This window comes from Bufo bufo, chromosome 3, assembly GCF_905171765.1.
Source record: "Bufo bufo chromosome 3, aBufBuf1.1, whole genome shotgun sequence".
Classification (NCBI taxonomy): Eukaryota; Metazoa; Chordata; class Amphibia; order Anura; family Bufonidae; genus Bufo; species Bufo bufo.
This window is the reverse complement of record NC_053391.1, coordinates 265,147,193-265,169,474: the sequence shown is the minus strand read 5'-3', so window position 1 is coordinate 265,169,474 and position 22,282 is coordinate 265,147,193. Positions and strand designations below refer to the sequence as shown.

General features: G+C 44.3%; 1 protein-coding gene across 4 annotated transcripts in view; it reads right to left on the bottom strand.

The window, feature by feature from the left end:
* The window catches only part of MYO19 (myosin XIX), a 1,002,409-nt gene that overhangs the window by 212,559 nt on the left and 767,568 nt on the right, over positions 1–22,282 (bottom strand). For all 4 annotated transcript variants that reach the window (XR_005777529.1, XR_005777530.1, XM_040424125.1 and 1 more), the window contains exons 16-17: positions 18,415–18,561; positions 8,358–8,465 (exon numbers count right to left, since the gene is read on the bottom strand). Coding sequence is in view for 2 of the 4 variants with exons in the window: in XM_040424125.1 (XP_040280059.1) it covers positions 8,358–8,465; positions 18,415–18,561 (255 nt within the window). In the remaining 2 variants the exon portion in view is untranslated. The remainder of the gene's footprint in view (positions 1–8,357; positions 8,466–18,414; positions 18,562–22,282) is intronic.

The following is a 22,282-nucleotide window of genomic DNA, read 5'->3' as shown; positions in this document are numbered from 1 at the left end:
ATGCTGGATGAGGCATTGGTGTACATTTTGGCCAAAGCGTAATAAGCCACTCACCACGTCAAGGTCGCCTCTATTTGAGTGGTCCCTAACACTAGTTCCTACCTGTTTATGGGCCATGACAGCCACACAAAGTCCAGGGAATGCAGGTCAGCGTGCACGCCAAGCACACTCTGCTTTTAACCCCGTCCGGTGCCATTACAGCTTTCATCGGATCCAGGGATGCAAGTACCAACATGCACGCTGAGCCCACCATATACTTCTCCTGGAGCCAAATGGCTACTGGTAAGTTCTATATAAGCAGACTCAGTTTTATACTGACTTTAAAACCAGCCTCCAGGACAGATTGATTGGTCAGGTGTGCATGACTCAAAGGAGATCGCCACTCCTCCAATACATACTACAAAGAAAAAATTCGGGGAATTGAGTAAGCAAAACCTGTATATAGGTGCACATCACTATGGCGAAATACATATACAAACGGAAAATACAAATGTGATAGCACTCTATATCCAGCATTCTGCCCTGCCTCCATGCTGGATGAGGCATTGCTGTACATTTTGGCCAAAGCGTAATAAGCCACTCACCACGTCAAGGTCGCCTCTATTTGAGTGGTCCCTAACACTAGTTCCTACCTGTTTATGGGCCATGACAGCCACACAAAGTCCAGGGAATGCAGGTCAGCGTGCACGCCAAGCACACTCTGCTTTTAACCCCGTCCGGTGCCATTACAGCTTTCATCGGATCCAGGGATGCAAGTACCAACATGCACCAACCTGAGTCATGCACACCTGACCAGTCAATATGTCCTGGAGGCTGGTTTTAGTCAGTATAAGGCCTTCTGCACCCGACAGTATTTTTTCACGGTCCGCAAAATGGGGTTCCGTTGGTCCGTGATCCGTGACCGTTTTTTCGTCCGTGGGTCTTCCTTGATTTTTGGAGGATCCACGGACATGAAAAAAATCTAAGTCAAGTTTGCCATTGAAATGATAGGAAAAAACGGACACGGATCACGGACGCGGATGACAATCTTGTGTGCATCCGTGATTTTTCACGGACCCATTGACTTGAATGGGTCCGTGAACCGTTGGCCGTGAAAAAAATAGGACAGGTCCTATTTTTTTCACGGCCAGGAAACACGGATCACGGATGCGGCTGCAAAACGGTGCATTTTCCGATTTTTCCACGGACCCATTGAAAGTCAATGGGTCCGCGAAAAAAAACGGCACAACGACCACGGGTGCACACAACGGTCGTGTGCAGGAGGCCTAAATCTGAGTCTGCTTATATAGAACCTACCAGTAGCCATTTGGCTCCAGGAGAAGTATATGGTGGGCTCAGCGTGCACATAATACTTATATTTTTGACATTACTTTTCTACGTGGTATGACATAAAGACAATTTTTAACGGACTGCATAACTAATGGACACAGCTACTAATTGTACCTATTAAAAGGGGGCAACCACCACTAGACAATCACAGCATTGTCATACCCCCCACCCGGCACAAATATTTTTTACTGTGCATCCCCACTGCCGCATATTGCAAATCAACATTTTTCCTTGAGTACCCCATTTTTTCAGAACCTCTACAATTTTAGAACATTTACTCCTACTCCCCACTCTCAAACCTATCCTTCTAAAAATAAATATATATTTTTTACCATCACCTGTGTATATTGCTTCTTTAGCACCTTGATAGATGTAGAGTGCCGGTTCTCCATTATATACCTTTATTGTTATAAACTACCTTCCTGATTGGGTGAATCAGTCCAGAACCAGAGCACCTATACATTGCAGTGATCAGGTGAGCAACCAATAACCCATCACTTGTTTGTTATGTATATAATTCCACATGTGTTAATTCATAGTTTTGATGCCTTCATAGTCATGAAAATAAAGAAAACTCTTTGAATGAGAAGGTGTGTCCAAACTTTTGGTCTGTACTGTATGTCTCCAGATTCTGATTGACGAATTTGGTCCGACCATTCGACTGCGGGTGAAAAGCAGAAGAGAACGACAACCGAACCCCCAAGCGAGAACAGAAGGCCTTCCAGAATCTGGAAACAAATTGTGTGCCCCTATCAGAAACGATGCCATGCAATTTAACAATATGATCAAGGAAAGGGAATGAAATGTGCCATTTTGCTAAAACGGTCCACTACCACCAGAATCACAGTCTTCCCCGAGGAACGAGGCAGGTCCGTAATGAAGTCCATGGACAGATGCGTCCAAGGACGGGAAGGAATGGGTAACGGGAGCAGAGAACCCGATGGCCGTGAATGAGGGACCTTGGCGCGAGCGCAGGTCTCGCAGGCAGACACAAAACCCTCAACCGTCTTACGAAGAGCCGGCCACCAGAATCTCCTAACAGAGCAGAGACGACCACCCCTTCAGCCAAAATGGGACCCGGGTCTTCAAAGTTCCCCCCTCCCGGAAAACAACGTGACAGGGCATCCGCCTTCACATTTTTAACCCCAGGGCGGAACGTAACAACAAAATTAAACCTAGAAAAGAACAAAGACCATCTGGCCTGTCTCGGGTTCAGACGCTTGGCCGATTCCAAATAGGCCAGATTCTTATGGTCGGTAAACACAGTAATAGGGTGTCTGGCTCCCTCTAACCAATGGCGCCATTCCTCAAAAGCTAATTTGATGGCCAACAACTCCCTATCTCCCACATCGTAATTTCTCTCTGCAGAGGATAGTTTCCTTGAGAAAAAGGCACACGGTCGCCATTTGGCAGGAGAGGGACCCTGACATAAGACCGCACCCACACCCACCTCAGAAGCGTCCACCTCAACAATAAAAGGTAGAGAGACATCAGGTTGTACCAAAATGGGAGCGGAAGCAAAACTCTCTTTAATACTAGAAAAGGCTTTAAGCGCATCTACCGACCACGAGGAAAAATCCACCCCCTTTTTAGTCATATCAGTGAGTGGCTTAACAACAGAGGAATAATTCAACATTAACTTTCTGTAATAATTGGCTAAATCCAAAAACCGCATCAGCACCTTCTGATTCTCAGGAAGCTCCCAATCAAGCACAGCGCGGACCTTCTCAGGGTCCATCCGAAAACCAGAAGCGGAGAGAAGAAAACCACAAACACACATTTTTCCAGTTTAGCGTACAATTTATTCTCCCGCAGAATCAGCAAGACCTAACATAGGTGGTCCCGATGAGTCTTGAAATCAGGAGAAAAAAATCTAAATGTCATTTAGATACACCAGTACAAATTTCCCCATTAAATGATAAAGAATGCTGTTCACAAAATGTTGGAAGACGGCCGGAGCATTTATCAAACCAAAGGGCATAACCAAATTCTCGAAATGACCCTCAAGGGTATTGAAGGCCGTCTTCCATTCGTCCCCTTCCCTGACCCTGACTAGGTTGTATGCCCCTCTTAAATCCAACTTAGAAAAAACTTTAGCCCTAACAATCTGGTTAAACAGGTCTGGGATCAGAGGAAGCGGATATGGGTCACGAATCGTGATACGGTTCAGCTCCCTGAAATCCAGACAAGGTCTTAAAGAAGCATCTTTTTTCTTAACAAAAAAAAAAAACTGAGGCAACAGGTGACTTCGAGGGTCGGATGTGTCCCTTTCTCAGGCTCTCAGAGATATAAGTACGCATAGCGACCCTTTCAGGTTGGGAGAGATTGTATAGTCGTGATTTTGGCAGCTTGGCGCCTGGGATGAGATTAATAGGGCAGTCGTACTCCGGGTGAGGGGGCAACTCCTGGACACCACTCTCGGAAAACACATCCGAAAATTCTGAGAGAAAAGATGGCACAGTCTTGGTTGAAACCTCTGAAAGAGATGCCGTGAGGCAATTCTCTCTGCAAAACTCACTCCAACCATTTATTTGCCTTGCTTGCTAATCAATGGTGGGATTATGTTTAGTGAGCCAGGGTAGCCCCAACACTAGAGGAGTAGGTAATCCGCTTAAGACGAAACATGACATATCCTCAACATGAGCGTCACCCACAGTCAAACGGATATTGTGAACTATGCCCTTTAACGATCTTTGAGAAAGTGGAGCGGAATCGATAGCAAAAACAGGTATATCCTTTTCCAAAGTGCATACCTGGAAACCATGCGTTGTTGCAAATTGATTATCAATGAGATTGACAGCTGCTCCACTATCTACAAAAATCTCACAAACAAAGTTCTTGCTGTCTAGCGCCACCCTGGCAGGTAGGAGAAAATGGGAACTACAAGCAAACGGCAAACCTTCAATTTCCGCATCAACCTTGCCAATAGTAGCAAATGGAAAGTTTTTAGAGGTTTTTTTTTCTTTTGTTTTGATTACCCTCGAAAACTTCATGAATCTCCTAGAGGGTCAAACATTAGCTAAATGATTTATACCCCTACAACAGAAAAAACCCTCCTCTGAGAGCTGAATCCTCTACTATCAGATGCAAGCAAACCCAGCTGCATGGCCTCCTCCTCAGAGGGGATTGAGACAGATTGAGACCCCTGCGTACTGAATAAGACAGCCCCACTGTCCTTGGGCTGAATATGACAGGAAAGAGTAGTCTCCTCTCTCTCTCTAAGATGCCTGTCAATACGAACTGCTAGAAACATGGCTGAATCTAACGACGCTGGTCTCTCATTAAAAGCAAATGCATCTTTCAATCTTTCCGAAAGACCATGGCAAAATTTTCTTCGGAGTGCAGCATCATTCCAACCAGTATCAGCTGCCCACCTCCGAAATTCAGAACAATATATCTCTGCGGACTGTTTACCCTGGCATAAAAAACGCAGTTTAGATTCAGCCAGAGCAATACGATCCGGGTCATCATATATCTGCCCCAGGGCTACAAAAAATTCATCCACCGATTGGAGGGGCAGTGCCCCCACCGGCAGCGAAAAGGCCCAAGACTGAGCGTTATCCCTGAGCAGCGAGATGATGATCCCCACCCTCTGCTCCTCATCACCAGAGGAATGGGGAAGTAGGCGAAAATGGAGTTTGCAAGCCTCTCTAAAGCAAACTAAGTTCTCACTACCCCCGGAGAACGTATCCGGAAGTGAGATTTTAGGCTCGGAACAAACAACATGAACGCCAGCAGAACCGGTCACCTGAAACTGAGACACAGTTTTACGGAGATCAGCTACCTCCAGCGAAAGACCTTGCATGCGGTCAATCAAGGCTGAAACCGGATCCATGCTTAAGACGGTTATGGCGTTTTATAATGTCACGGATGAAGTTTGCAGATAGCTGGAACTTATAAATAAACGAGCGACTGGCTTGATCCCAAACTAAGGAGCTTATAGATGAGCCCTATAAAACCCTAAGAGCTCTCCCTGACTGCTATGCACATGCAAGGGTCTCGATGGTAGACTATTGCATGCCCTCGTACCTAAGTCTGTGTGACACCTGAAAACCCTATAATAGTGAGGGGACACGACCACCGACTCCCTGCACTAAATATGGACGGAGTCAGGGTCACCTAGAATCAAGCCAGCAAGGAAACACAATAAAGTAAAAGACTTATCTGAGCAAACAGCAGAAGCAGCCTCCAGCAGTGAACACTTCATCCAGGAAGTAGTATAAACCGCAAAGTGAGGCAGTATGGGAGGGAATATAAAGGAAGACGATTAGTCTAAATAAGTGACACCTGGCAGAAGGAAAAGAGATGAGAAAGTGAAACCAAAACAAAGAACATCATACAAGATGTTGAGAAGAACGTCTGCCAGACCTTCTCACAGTACTGGCGGTGACAGTGTCAATCGCCTGGTTTAACAATATCCATACATTTGGGTTATCTTCTTAATGTTTGTATCCCACAGCACAAAACTGCCAGTAGATTTATGCTCACACTCTCCAGACCACCCTGCTGGCCTATTTGTTCTCTTCTCAACCTTTTGGGATTAGGCGCTACTAATGAGGGCTATCCATTGACTAGTCTTTTTTGGTACACTGGTTTTCAGTGAACCACTATAGACCTTTTCAGTCATCACTACTCCAGGAGGTAGCAGCCTGGTGGCTGCCCTGCATTGATGTGCAGCGGATGTGTGTATGTGCAAACAGCTGCTCCGGTCATTTTAAGGGAGCAGCAAGGGGCATGCAGGCGGTATGGGGACCCCATTCTCATGGTTGGCGAGGGTCCCCATCAATAGGACCCCCACCGATCTGATAGTTATCCCCTATCCTGTGGATAGGAGATAATTTATACCTACCAGAACACCCCTTTAAGTTATCCTAGTCTGTTTGCGCTACAGTCTTGGCTCCTGTCTGTCTTGTTCCTGCATCCACCACAGCCCTCCCTGAAGCTCTCTTAGTGTCTCCAGTTAATTGTTGCTAATATCTACAGTTTCAATATTAAATACTGTTCTGACTACTTCTGTGATTGCAGTGTGGTTTCCCTATGTCTCAGCTACTCAGCCAAGTTTCCCACAGTTCAGAAAATAAATAGATAGAGTCTCTGTTCAGAAATACTAGTCCCCTCAAGCGCTGCAGATCTGAAGACAATGTGGGAAAAGTCTATAACTTGAAGAAAATATGTAAAAAAAGATTGCGCTGCAAGAGAGGAATCTTCTTTGTGTATAAAAGTTCACTTATAAAATCTTCAACTAGTGGGATCACTTGCCAACCTTATAATCCAACGTGTGTATGGAAACCTGTAGGTAATGGAAAAAACGCACTATGGTGTAGCAGGTTCCAAGTATCAGACGCACCATGTGAATAGGTTATACTCACAAGATTCCTGATTTGTCAAAGCGTGTAGAAATATTATTCGTATCACAGTAGAACTCTGCTGGAAAAGTAGAACTCTGCTGGAAAAAGAGAACTATAGTGTAGTATGTCACAGCACTTGATCTGCCTGCAAACAGATTATACTCACAGAGCTTCACTTGTCAGGTGCGTGTATTAGATCTTGTGGAATTTTTCATAGATAGCTCAAAAACCTGGATAGCAGCCAACATCGATGTTAAAAGCTCTCAAGGATGAAGTCGCAAGAGAAGTAGGTGCGCACCAAAGGTCAGGTAAAAACTATTTAATACTAGCAGAAAGTACAACTATAAAACATATAAAATATCTGGAGTAATGCCCTTGGGCATTAGGGCATTACTCCAGATATTTTATATGTTTTATAGTTGTACTTTCTGCTAGTATTAAATAGTTTTTACCTGACCTTTGGTGCGCACCTACTTCTCTTGCGACTTCATCCTTGAGAGCTTTTAACATCGATGTTGGCTGCTATCCAGGTTTTTGAGCTATCTATGAAAAATTCCACAAGATCTAATACACGCACCTGACAAGTGAAGCTCTGTGACTATAATCTGTTTGCAGGCAGATCAAGTGCTGTGACATACTACACTATAGTTCTCTTTTTCCAGCAGAGTTCTACTTTTCCAGCAGAGTTCTACTGTGATACGAATAATATTTCTACACGCTTTGACAAATCAGGAATCTTGTGAGTATAACCTATTCACATGGTGCGTCTGATACTTGGAACCTGCTACACCATAGTGCGTTTTTTCCATTACCTACAGGTTTCCATACACACGTTGGATTATAAGGTTGGCAAGTGATCCCACTAGTTGAAGATTTTATAAGTGAACTTTTATACACAAAGAAGATTCCTCTCTTGCAGCGCAATCTTTTTTTACATATTTTCTTCAAGTTTCCCACAGTCAAGCTGTGGCCTGTCTTGTCACGTTATTAATGCTGTCTTTGCGTTAAATGGATTGGTTCCAGTCCTAGGAGTCTAAGGAGCCCAGGATAGAATTAAATCTAATTCAGGAAATTTGTTCATCTCTAGTAGCCATTTTCAATGGGATACACAAATGAAACTCAATAGGATCACAATTTAAGTTACATAAAGAAAATTACCTTAACATAATGCTAATTACAGAATTCAAAAATGGTTGGTCCATATACATAGACAGTATGTAAACAATAAATGTTGTTCCCTAGTGTTGCTAACGTACAGAGGTTGTTAGAGACCGGAAACACCGTTAAATTTGGCCTGGAAGACCTAGGTTGTCACCAGCACGCCGGTTCCAGTGCCAAGCTACTTCCTCCTCTTCTTTTTGGACCCCCCTCTTGACGGGTTTAGTGAAAAACTATCTACATGTACATGTTGTCAATCAATGGTTTCAGCTGTGGCAGTGGTCACACTTTCACGCTGGTAGGAGCAGGAAGTGGAGGAGTAAGCTCTGTGCTGAAACTGGAGCACTGGTGACAGTTGAGTCTTTTTAAAAAAGAAATTTTTATCCTTGCAATGTTCTCAATAAATGGCCATAAATAGTAATTAATACAGGTATATTCTAATACACACAAGTACAATAAAACACAAGAAAAAGGAGCACAGTGCATAAAGCAAGTCATGTACTTTTATAAACCAAGATTTACCTCTTTGGTTCTGAACAATAATGCCTTGCAATCCATATTTGGCTTAACACATCGTATGTAGTGTGGTGTAGTTTCATTCAAAATAGTCATCAAAATCTCTAAAGAACCCTTGAAGATATAAAGTGGAGTTAGAGGTAATAGAGGGTTAAATGCATCCACTTAAGTTAAAGGAACAAAACAACTCCCTGCACATAAACAGAAATGGTCATAAAATAACATACTACATATTTCAGCCAATCCCATCTCTTCCCACACTGCTTCCAGTAACACAAATTCAATCCTGCCTTTTGGGCTGCCACATGGGCAATACCTTTCTTCTGCATATAGGTGTCAACTGCCTGATATAAAAAAGGTATGTATGCAGAATTTTAAATACATGCATAATAGAAAATGATATGATTTCCTATATATAAACAATCAAATGGAAAAAAAATAAATAAAATTAAAACCCTTTTAAGTGGTGTACATTGTGGGCTGGAAAATCATATTACCACAGTGTTTGGCCTCATGCACACGACCGTTGTGTGCATCCACGGCCGTTGTTCCATTTTCCGTTTTTTTTCGCGGACCTTTTGACTTTCAATGGGTCCGTGGAAAAATCGGAAAATGCAGCGTTTTGCAGCCGCATCCGTGATCCGTGTTTCCTGTCCGTCAAAAAAATAAGACCTGTCCTATTTTTTTGACGGACAACGGTTCACGGACCCATTCAAGTCAATGGGTCCGTGAAAAAACACGGATGCACACAAGATTGGCATCCGCGTCCGAAGGCTACTTTCACACAGACTGATCCGCAGATCCGTCTGCATAAAAGCTTTTTCAGAGCTGAGTTTTCACTTCATAAAAACTCAGATCCGACAGTATATTCTAACACAGAGGCGTTCCCATACTGATGGGGACGCTTCTAGTTAGAATATACTTTGAACTGTGTACATGACTGCCCCCTGCTGCCTGGCAGCACCCAATCTCTTACAGGGGGCTGTGATCCGCACAATTAACCCCTCAGGTGCTGCACCTGAGGGGTTAATTGTGCGTTTGATAGCCCCCTGTAAGAGATCATGTGCTGCCAGGCAGGAGGGGACACACCCCCCTCCCTCCCCAGTTTTAAATTCATTGGTGGCCAGTGGGCCCCCCCTCCCTCCCTTGTATTTAACACATTGGTGGCCAGTGCGGCCACCCCCCCTCCCTCCCTCCCTCCCTCCCCTGTAGTTAACACATCGGTGGCCAGTGCGGCCGGCACCCCCTCCTTCCCCTGTAGTTAACACATTGGTGGCCAGTGCGGCCGGCCCCCCCTCCCTCCCCTGTAGTACTGTAGATTCATTGGTGGCCAGTGGGCCCCCCCCTCCTAATTAAAATCTCCCCCCCCTATCATTGGTGGCAGAGAAGAGTACCGATCGGAGTCCCAGTTTAATCGCTGGGGCTCCGATCGGTAACAATGGCAACCAGGACGCTACTGCAGTCCTGGTTGCCATGGTTACTTAGCAATTTTTAGAAGCATTATACTTACCTGCGAGCTGCGATGTCTGTGACCGGCCGGGCGCTCCTCCTACTGGTAAGTGACAGGTCTGTGCTATAAGCAATGCGCCGCACAGACCTTTCACTTACCAGTAGGAGGAGCGCCTGGCCGGTCACAGACATCGCAGCTCGCAGGTAAGTATAATGCTTCTAAAAATTGCTAAGTAACCATGGCAACCAGGACTGCAGTAGCGTCCTGGTTGCCATGGTTACCGATCGGAGCCCCAGCGATTAAACTGGGACTCCGATCGGTACTCTCCTCTGCCACCAATGATAGGGGGGGAGATTTTAATTAGGAGGGGGAGGCCCACTGGCCACCAATGAATCTACAGTCGTGGCCAAAAGTTTAGAGAATTACATAAATATTGGAAATTGGAAAAGTTGCTGCTTAAGTTTTTATAATAGCAATTTGCATATACTCCAGAATGTTATGAAGAGTGATTAGATGAATTGCATAGTCCTTCTTAGCCATGAAAATTTACTTAATCCCAAAAAAAACTTTCCACTGCATTTCATTGCTGTCATTAAAGGACCTGCTGAGATCATTTCAGTAATCGTCTTGTTAACTCAGGTGAGAATGTTCACTAGCACAAGGCTGGAGATCATTATGTCAGGCTGATTGGGTTAAAATGGCAGACTTGACATGTTAAAGGAGGGTGATGCTGAAATCATTGTTCTTCCATTGTTAACCATGGTGACCTGCAAAGAAACGCGTGCAGCCATCATTGCGTTGCATAGAAATGGCTTCACAGGTAAGGATATTGTGGCTACTAAGATTGCACCTCAATCAACAATTTATAGGATCATCAAGAACTTCAAGGAAAGAGGTTCAATTCTTGTTAAGGAGGCTTCAGGGCGTCTAAGAAAGTCCAACAAGAGCCAGGATCGTCTCCTAAAGAGGATTCAGCTGCAGGATCGGAGTGCCACCAGCAGGGCCGCTGATAGGCCAGTACAGCTGGCCCAGTTGTACCGGGCCCGGCTGGCAGGGGGGCCCGGGCTGCCGACTCCCGAGCCATTTTAATTTTTTTGCTGTCAGTGGGCTGGCTCCAGTAACAGCAGGCAGTGTGGGGGCGGCGCTCACTCACTGACGTCACACGCCTGCTCCTCCCACTAGGCGGCGCAGGCGCGTGACGTCAGTGAGTGAGCGCTGCCGCCCGCACTTGTTACTGGAGGCTGGAGGGTGGAGGGAGGAGGCAGGAGCTGAATGTAAGGTAGTATTTTAGTAAAGAGATGAGCGCTGTGCCTGTGCTAAAATTAAAGTTACTGTCTGCAGCCTGCACGGCTGCACCGATTTATTAATGTATACTACTGTGAGTGGCGGGGGGGGATCTATATGGATGACGTCATGACGGCACTGTTATAGGGAGGGCGGGGGATCCGTGGATGGCACTGTTATGGGGGGGGGGTCTGTCATGTGGATGACACTTATGGGGGGGGCCGGGGGGTCTGTGGATGACACTTATGGGGGGGATCTGTGGATGGCACCATTATGGAGGGGGATCTGTGGATGACACTGTTATGGGGGGATCTGTGGATGACACTGTTATGGGGGGATCTGTGGATGACTGTTATGGGGGGGATCTGTGGATGGCACTGTTATGGAGGGTATCTGTGAATGGCACTGTAATGGAGGGGTATCTGTGGATGACACATAGCATAAGATGCTATATACGGTATGTGTCATCCACAGATCCCCCTCTATAACAGTGCCATCCACAGATCCCCCCATAACAGTGCCATCCACAGATCCCCTCCATAACAGTGCCATCCACAGATCCTCTCCATAACAGTGCCATCCACAGATCCCCTCCATAACAGTGCCATCCACAGATCCCCTCCATAACAGTGCCATCCACAGATCCCCTCCATAACAGTGCCATCCACAGATCCCCTCCATAACAGTGCCATCCACAGATCCCCTCCATAAAAGTGCCATTCACAGATCCCCTCCATAACAGTGCCATTCACAGATCCCCTCCATAACAGCGCCATTCACAGACGACCCCCCATAAGTGTCATCCACAGACCCCCCCCCATAAGTGTCATCCACAGACCCCCCCCCATAAGTGTCATCCACAGATCCCCCCATAAGTGTCATCCACAGATCCCCCCATAAGTGTCATCCACATTACTTATGTTTTTTTGGATAATAAAACTTATAACTGGCTGGAGAAAAATAAATATCACTTGTAGACAAATCTGCATGTTGTTTCAAGGCGGCGTCTGGGGAGGGGCCAAGGGCGGGGCCAGGGGTGTGGCTGAAGGAGGGATCAGGGGGTGGAGCTGAAGGGGGCCCCGTCATGTATGCTGTACGGGGCCCCATGATTTCTATCAGCGGCCCTGGCCACCAGTGCAGAGCTTGCTCAGGAATGGCAGCAGGCAGGTGTGAGCGCATCTGCACGCACAGTGAGGCGAAGACTTTTGGAAGATGGCCTGGTGTCAATAAGGGCAGCAAAGAAGCCACTTCTCTCCAAAAAAAACATCAGGGACAGATTGATCTTCTGCAGAAAGTTTGGTGAATGGACTGCTGAGGACTGGGGCAAAGTCATATTCTGCGATGAAGCCTCTTTCTGATTGTTTGGGGCATCTGGAAAAAGGCTTGTCCGGAGAAGAAAAGGTGAGCGCTACCATCAGTCCTGTGTCATGCCAACAGTAAAGCATCCTGAGACCATTCATGTGTGTGGTTGCTTCTCATCCAAGGGGGTGGGCTCACTCACAATTTTGCCCAAAAACACAGCCATGAATAAAGAATGGTACCAAAACACCCTCCAACAGCAACTTCTTCCAACAATCCAACAACAGTTTGGTGAGGAACAATGCATTTTCCAGCACGATGGAGCACCGTGCCATGAAGCAAAAGTGATAACTAAGTGGCTCGGGGACCAAAACATTGACATTTTGGGTCCATGGCCTGGAAACTCCCCAGATCTTAATCCCATTGAGAACTTGTGGTCAATCCTCAAGAGGCGGGTGGACAAACAAAAACCCACTAATTCTGACAAACTCCAAGAAGTGATTATGAAAGAATGGGTTGCTATCAGTCAGGAATTGGCCCAGAAGTTGATTGAGAGCATGCCCAGTCGAATTGCAGAGGTCCTGAAATAGAAGGGCCAACACTGCAAATACTGACTCTTTGCATAAATGTCATGTAATTGTCGATAAAAGCCTTTGAAACGTATGAAGTGCGTGTAATTATATTTCACTACATCACAGAAACAACTGAAACAAAGATCTAAAAGCAGTTTAGCAGCAAACTTTGTGAAAACTAATATTTGTGTCATTCTCAAAACTTTTGGCCACGACTGTATAGTACTACAGGGGAGGGAGGGGGGGCCGGCCGCACTGGCCACCAATGTGTTAACTACAGGGGAGAGAGGGGGGGCCGGCCGCAGTGGCCACCGATGTGTTAACTACAGGGGAGGGAGGGGGGGCCGGCCGCACTGGCCACCAATGTGTTAACTACAGAGGAGGGAGGGGGGGGGCCGGCCGCACTGGCCACCAATGTGTTAACTACAGGGGAGGGAGGGGGGGGTTGGCCGCACTGGCCACCAATGTGTTAACTACAGGGGAGGGAGGGGGGGCCGGCCGCACTGGCCACCAATGAGTTAAATACAGGGGGGGGAGGGGGGGTCTGCCCCCTGCTGCCTGGCAGCACCTGCCAGGCAGCAGGGGGCAGTCATGTACACAGTTCTTTTAGTATATTCTAACCTGAAGCGTCCCCATCACCATGGGAACGCCTCTGTGTTAGAATATACTGTCGGATCTGAGTTTCACGATCTAACTCAAATCCGATGGTATATTCTAACATAGAGGCGTTCCCATGGTGATGGGGAAGCTTTAAGTTAAAATATACCATTGGATTGGAGAAAACTCCGATCCGATGGTATAAAAGGGACTCCTGACTTTACATTAAAGGTCAATGGGGGATGGATCCGTTTGCAATTGCACCATATTGTGTCAAACGGATCCGTCCCCATTGACTTGCATTGTAATTCAGGACGGATCCGTTTGGCTCCGCACGGCCAGGCGGACACCGAAACGACTTTTTTTTCATGTCCGTGGATCCTCCAAAAATCAAGGAAGACCACGGACGAAAAAACGGTCACGGATCACAGACCTACAGACCCCGTCTTTGCGGACCTTAAAAAAAAACGGTCGTGTGCATGAGGCCTTTGTCAGAGGATCAGTGAGATTCTAATACATCATCATTCTTAACAGATGCAGTGTCTATCCACAATTATCAAAAATGGAATAATTTTAAAGGGAACCTGTCATCAACTTTTAGCTGACCTCACTGAGCGCAGCATAAATTATTGAAAGAAATGCTGATTTCAGCAGTACGTCACTCATAAGTTAAACGTAAGTGGTTGCTGAGAACCAGCATCATTATCATTGCAGCACAGGCCTTGAAAAGAGTCAAATCTACCTGAGAAGAGTCATGGTTATTCCTAATCTCCTGCTCTTCCCGCCCATCTGCTGATGATTGGCAGTTCTCTTCTAGAGAGATGGGGAGAAAACTAGATGGAAGACTGTTAGGCCTCTTTCAGACGGGCGTTGCGGGAAAATGTGCGGGTGCGTTGCGGGAAGACGCGCAATTTTTCCGCGCGAGTGCAAAAATTGCGCATGTTTGGTACCCAAACCCAACCTTCTTCACAGAAGTTCGGGCTTGGGATCGGTGTTCTGTAGATTGTATTATTTTCCCTTATAACATGGTTATAAGGGAAAATAATAGCATTCAGAATACAGAATGCATAGTAAAATAGCACTGGAGGGGTTAAAAAAAATAAAAATTAATTAAACTCACCTTAGTCCACTTGATCGCGCAGCCCGGCATCTCCTTCTTTGCTGAACAGGACCTGTGGTGAGCATTCATTGCAGGAACAGGACCTGTGGTGACGTCACTCCGGTCATCACATGATCCATCACCATGGTAAAAGATCATGTGATGACCGGAGTGACGTCACCACAGGTCCTGTTCAGCAAAGAAGGAGACAGAAGAGATGCCGGCAGCGCGAGCAAGTGGATTAAGGTGAGTTAAATTATTTTTTTATTTTTTTTAACCCCTCTAGCGCTATTTTACTATGCATTCTGTATTCAGAATGCTATTATTTTCCCTTATAACCATGTTATAAGGGAAAATAATAAAGATCAAGTCTCCATCCCGATCGTCTCCTAGCAACTGTGCGTGAAAATCGCACCGCATCCGCACTTGCTTGCGGATGCTTGCGATTTTCACGCAACCCCATTCACTTCTATGGGGCCTGCGTTGCGTGAAAAACGCAGAATATAGAGCATGCTGCGATTTTCACGCAACGCACAAGTGATGCGTGAAAATCACTGCTCATGTGAACAGCCCCATAGAAATGAATGGGTCGGTATTCAGTGCGGGTGCAATGCGTTCAACTCCCGCATCGCATCCGCACGGAATACTCGCCCGTGTGAAAGGGGCCTTAATCATCAGCAGGTGGGCAGGGAGAGCAGGAATTCATGAATAACCATGACTCTTCTCAGGTGGCCATGACTCTTTTCCAGGCCCAGTCTGCAATGATTGTGATGTTAAAATATGGGCAGCATAAAGTTGATGACAGATTCCATTTAACTGGTTATAGAGAGGCTCGATTATTGACAAATTACAGCAAATGTATGACTGCATGTCACTTCCTTAATAAATCTGCCACAATATGCATTACCACCATAAATTTTCACACTGGTTAAAATTATGGTACTGTATTGCCCTAATGGCATTTCAGAAGTGTCTAAACCCCAGCTAAACCGGAACCATGCCTACCTTTAAAGTAGAATTCCTGCAAACATTTTTATTCTCTGACCTGCTAGAAAGTGATGTCATGTGACCAATTCTCTGAGCTCCAACTAACACAGGACAGGAAGTCAGTTACTTCATTCATTCCTATGAGACTGAGAGTGAGGCTCCCATAGGAATACATAGAGAAACTGACTTTCTGTCCACACACAAGTTGCTGTGTCAGTTGGAGAGTCTGATTGCTGGTCACATGACACAGGTGAGTAGCATAAGAGAGGTATAACTCACAAATACAGTCACTGGTAAGAAAACTACATTCACCACAGATTACATCATGTACCTTTCTAGCAGGTCAGAGAATACATTTTTTGCGGGAGTTCTGATTTAACTCCACTTTTGGAAACTGACATGAAATGTTCAAGTAGCCCTAAATTCTTGATGACCAAAATGCACTGCTCAAAAAAATAAAGGGAACACTTAAACAACACAATGTAACTCCAAGTCAATCACACTTCTGTGAAATCAACCTGTTCAGTTATGAAGCAACACTGATTGTGAATCAATTTCTCCTGCTGTTGTGCAAATTGAACAGACAACAGTTAGAAATTAGCCAGCAATTAGCAAGACAAACCCTATAAAGGAGTGGTTCTGCAGGTGGTGACCACAGACCATTCCTCTGTTTTGATCCGTTTTGGCTGTTGTTTTGGTCACTTTTGCATTTTGTCATTGCTCTCACCCCTAGAGGTAGCATGAGGCGGTGTCTACAACCCACATAAGTTGCCCAGGTAATGCAGCTCATCCAGGCTGGTACATCAATGCAAGCTGTGGCAAGAAGGTTAGCTTTGTCTGTCAGCACAGTGTGCAGAGCATGGAGCAGATACCACTAGACAGGTCAGTACACCAGGAGATGTGGAGGGGGCCGTAGGAGGGCAACAACCTTTGCGCAAGGATGAACAGGAGGAGCAGTGCGAGAGCCCTGCAAAATGACCTTCAGCAGGCCACTAATATCAATGTGTCTGCTCAAACTGTCAGAAACAGACTCCATGAGGGTGGTATGAGGACCTAACGTCCACAAGTCTGTGTTGTGCTTACAGCCCAACACCGTGCAGCGTGGATGGCATTTGCCAGAGAACACCAAGATTGGCAGATTCGACATTGGCACATGTGACAGACGTGACAGAGTCAGGAGACCCAGTGGAGAACATTCTGCTGGCTGCAACATCCTCCAGCATGACCGGTTTGGCAGTGGGTCAGTTTCTTTGGGGGGCCGCACAGCTCTCCATGTGCTAGCCAGAAGTACCCTGACTGCCATTAGGTACCGGGATGAGATCCTCAGACCCATTGTGAGACCATATGAAGGTGCAGTAGGCCCTGGGTTCCTTCTGATGCATGAAAATGCAGTTCCTGCATGATGAAGGCACCGATGCTGTGGACTGACCTGCCGTTCCCCAGACCTGAATCCAATCGAGCACATTGGGGACATCATGTCTCGTTCCATGCACCAACTCCACGTTGCACCACAGACTGTCCAGGAGTTGACTGATGCTTTAATCCAGGACTGGGAAGAGATCTCTCAGAAGGACATCCGCCGCCTCATCAGGAGTATGCCCAGGAATTGTAGGGAGGTCATACAGGCATGTGGAGGCCACAAACACTACTCACAGCCTCATTTCCTTCTCTTGAGACATTTCCACTGAAGTTGGATCAGCATGAAATTTGATTTTCCACTTTGATTTTGAGTATCATTCCAAATCCAGACCTCCATGGGATATTCATTTTGATTTACATTGTTGTATTGGGCTCAACAAATTCTACTATGTAATGAATAAAGATTTGCAACTGGAATATTTAGTTCATTGAGATCTACGATGTGGTATTTTATTGTTCCCTTTATTTTTTTGAGCAGTGTATTTTACACAGCAGATAAGACACAATATTGAAGTAAAAAAATATGATTTATAGATTGTTCGTGTTCTGCTAGATTTTTGTGAGTTTATTTCTTTTGTTATCCCACAGTTTGTTTTTTATGTTGTTGTGGAAATTTTATTATGCGGACATTTTACTTTAGGATGTGTGTGTGTTTTTATAGTTTGTCATCTGTCTCCCTGTGTCTGATTTAGCCAAGGAGCGCTAGGGTACTTTGGCTGAATCGGGACCAGTGGCAAAACCGTCAGTATGAAAACCTTCTCATTGGCTTGGAGACATATCTGCTTTTAAGACATGCATATCTGCCTTGTCGGTATACTAGTACCGTATACTGACAATAGCTGTAGCAATGTCTCGCAGATAATTTCAAACCTATGGGAACCAGTAGAATGATCTTTATTAGATACTGATCACCTTTGAGCAGTATTGAATGAGGTCCATGCTGACAGTAATGGGGGGTGGGCGGCCACCTGGCTGATCAGACAATGGACATGACTCATCCTTCCTTATACAGGGATGGGGCGTGTGCATTGTCTGCCTAGCCACATTGATTGCCCCGCCCTGTCCTTTGACATCACTTCCTGCATGTTATAACTTCCTGTATCCTTGTCTTGGGCCAGCCCCTTTTACACCTTTTGTTAGTAAATAAAAGGTGAGCAGACTGAGCAGGGCGGGAGGAGTTGCTCAGAATTTTCAACCAAGATGGTAACAAATGTGTCTATGTCTGACTGGGGCTGAGAAAAGGGATTCACCTTTTTCCTTACACAAACTTTGATGCGAGCGGATTACAACTATTAATATTTACCACAACAATGTTAATATGCAAACACAAATTGCACATAAATAACAAATACCAACCTTAAATTTGGAAACCACTGTCACAGCTGGTAATCTGCTGTGTGCACCAACATCAACATGGTTATTAAGCTCTTGTGGAAACAGCTTTTGAAGTAGGCAGTCCTTGGTCTCTTGCAAGAGAAGAATAAGCTCTGGGGGAACAGGGTCCTACGTAAGTAATAAAAAAAAAAAAAATCACATATTATGAGAATATCGGAATTCTACAATGTTGGTGAATTGCTATTTTCAGAGTTCCAAAACACAGCTGTACAAGGAGCTTTAAAACCTAATGCGCTTGAACTGTATATACCGAAAGAAGAAAACATACCTTTTACAGAGGCAAATATTCTGTCAATACAATGTTGATACTACCTGTCTGAATTCCATTAAGAACATCACCATAGACCAGAGGTGCAAAACCTAAAGTGCAGCCCACAACACCACTCTGTGAGGCCCCAACCATTTGAACAGGGACATAACTGTCGGTGTCTCTTGACTGCTTACGTATATTTTCCATTTCAGGTGAGTCATGCATAGCGAGGGAGTAGGGACAGGCATGTACTAATAGCACTACAGAAAGGAGTACGGTACATACGTTTGGAGAGATTGCCATGCATGCATATTTTCCTCCTTTCTGGAGTGCAAATGGAGAAGAAGGGGATCTCCATTTTTCCAAAAGGTGGTACTGAAAGTAGAGCCAGCATCTATCAGAAGCATATTGCGTATTATTTTAATATGTTATAAATGTATCCGATGAAAACTTGCAAATTTAAAGTTTTTGTTTTCTACTCCCTGCATTCTCAGAGCCATAACTTTTTTACAGGTATTTTAAAAGTTCACAGAGCCAAACAAGCTTGTTTTTTTTGATACAAGTTGTAATTCCTAATGGCAACGTTTAATACTGCATAAGATGTACTGGGAAGCTGAAAAAATTCCAAATGGGGTAGAATTGGAAAACAAAATGCAATTCTGCGTTTCCTATGCAGTAAATCTGAACCGTGACCTTTATTCTCTGGGTCAGAATGATTACCATACCACATACAGTATGTATAGTTTTTTGTTGTGTTTTAATACTGGAAAAAAACGTAATATTTTTTATATTTTAATAGTACAGTCATTTTAGGATGCAACAATGCCTATGATGTTTATATCTTTTTTTTTTTACTTCTAAGGCTACATGCACACGAACGTTGCTAGTTTCCGTGTCAGTTCAGTTTTTTTTTTTTGGCGGATAGGATGCGGATCCATTCATTTAAATACGCATCAGTATGTCTGTTCCGTAGCCCCGCAAAAAAAAAAAAAGAACATCTCCTATTCTTATCCGTTTTAGACATTGTTACAATGGATCCGCCCCCAAAAAAAAAAAATATATATATGGATGGCTTACGGATGTCACCTGGCTTTTTTTGCGGATCCGCAATTTGCGGACCGCAAAACACATACGGTCATGTGCATGTAGCCTTATTCTGGTGTTTGTTCGTTTTTTTAAAACTCTTTTTTTTAACCCCTTAAGGACTCAGCCCTATTTCACCTTAAGGACTTGGCCATTTTTTGCAAATCTGACCAGTGTCACTAAGTGCTGATAACTTTAAAACGCTTTAACTTATCCAGGCCATTTTCATTTTGGTTTTTTTCGTCACATATTGTACTTCATGACAATAGTAAAATGAAGTAAAAAAAATGCATTTTTATTTATAAAAAAAAAAAAAAAATTTACCCAAAATTTGTAAAAATGGCAAATTTCCAAGTTTCAATTTCTCTACTTTTATAATACATAGTAATACCTCCAAAAATAGTTATTACTTTACATTCCCCATATGTCTACTTCATGTTTGGATCATTTTGGGAATGATATTTTATTTTTTGGGAATGTTGCAAGGCTTAGAAGTTTAGAAGCAAATCTTGAAATTGTTCTGAAATTTTCAAAAACCCAATTATATTATAGGGACCAGTTCAGGTCTGAAGTCACTTTGCGAGGCTTACATAATAAAAACCACCCAATTCTAGAAACTACACCTCTCAAGGTATTAAAAACTGATTTTACAAATGTCGTTAACCCTTTAGGTGCTCCACAAGAATTAATGGAAAATAGAGACACAATTTCAAAATTTCACTTTTTTGGCAGATTTTCAATTTTCAATTTTTTTTTCCAGTTACAAAGCAAGGGTTAACAGCCAAACCAAACTCAATATTTATGGCCCTGATTCCGTAGTTTACAGAAACACCCCATATGTGGTCGTAAACCGCTGTACGGGCACACGGCAGGGCGCACAAGGAAAGGAATGCCATACAGTTTTTGGAAGGCAGGTTTTGCTGGACTGGTTTTTTTGACACCATGTCCCATTTGAAGCCCCCCTGATACACCCCTAGAGTAGAAAGTCCATAAAAATTACCCCATTTAAGAAACTACACCCCTCAAGGTATTCAAAACTGATTTTACAAACGTCGTTAACCCTTTAGGTGCTCCACAAGAATTAATGGAATATAGAGACACAATTTCAAAATTTCACTTTTTTGGCAGATTTTCCATTTTAATAATTTTTTTCAAGTTACAAAGCAAGGGTTAACAGCCAAACCAAACTCAATATTTATGGCCCTGATTCTGTAGTTTACAGAAACACCAAATATGGGGTCGTAAACTGCTGTACGGGCACACGGCAGGGCGCAGAAGGAAAGGAATGCCATACGGGTTTTGGAAGGCAGATTTTGCTGGACTGTTTTTTTTTACACCATGTCCAATTTGAAGCCCCCGTGATGCACCCCTAGAGTAGAAACTTCAAAAAAGTGACCCCATTTTAGAAACTACGGGATAGGGTGTCAGTTTTGTTGGTACCAGTTTAGGGTACATATGATTTTTGGTTGCTCTATATTACACTTTTTGTGAGGCAAGGTAACAAGAAATAGCTGTTTTGGCACCGTTTTTATTTTTTGGTATTTACAACATTTATCTGACAGGTTAGATCATGTGATATTTTTATAGACCAGGTTGTCACGGATGCGGCGATACCTAATATGTAATTTATGTAAGTTTTACGCAATGATTTCATTTTTGAAGCAAAAAACCTTAGCTTGGTTAGGGTACGATTTTTGCGGGATGATATGACGGTTTTATTGGCACTATTTTGGGGTGTGTGTGACTTTTTGATCGCTTGCTATTACACTTTTTGTGATGTAAGGTGACAAAAAATGGCTTTTTTTACACCGTTTTTATTTTGATTTTTTTACGCTATTCATCTGGAGGGTTAGGTTATGTGATATTTTTATAGAGCAAGTTATTACGGACGCTGCGATACCTAATATGTATACTTTTTTATTTATTTATGTAAGTTATACACAATGATTTCATTTTTGAAGCAAAAAAAATCATGTTTTAGTGTTTCCATAGTCTGAGAGCCATAATTTTTTCAGCGTTACTTTGGGTAGGGCATGAATTTTGCGGGATGAGATGACGGTTTTATTGGCACTATTTTGGGGTGCATATGAGGCTACTTTCACACTACCGTTCAGAGCGGGTCCGTCTGATGTCTGCCCAGACGGATCCGCTCATATAATGCAGACTTGGGATCCGTTCAGAACGGATCCGTCTGCATTATATTGTAGAAAAAATTCTAAGTGTGAAAGTAGCTTCAGACGGATCCGTCCAGACTTTACATTGAAAGTCAATGGGGGACGGATCGGTTTGAAAATTGAGCCATACTGTGTCAACTTCAAACGGATCCGTCCCCATTGACTTACATTGTAAGTCTGGACGGATCCGCTTGCCTCCGCACGGCCAGGCGGACACCCGAACGCTGCAAGCAGCGTTCAGGTGTCCGCTTGCTGAGCGGAGCGGAGGCTGAACGCTGCCAGACTGATGCATTCTGAGCGGATCCGCGTCTACTCAGAATGC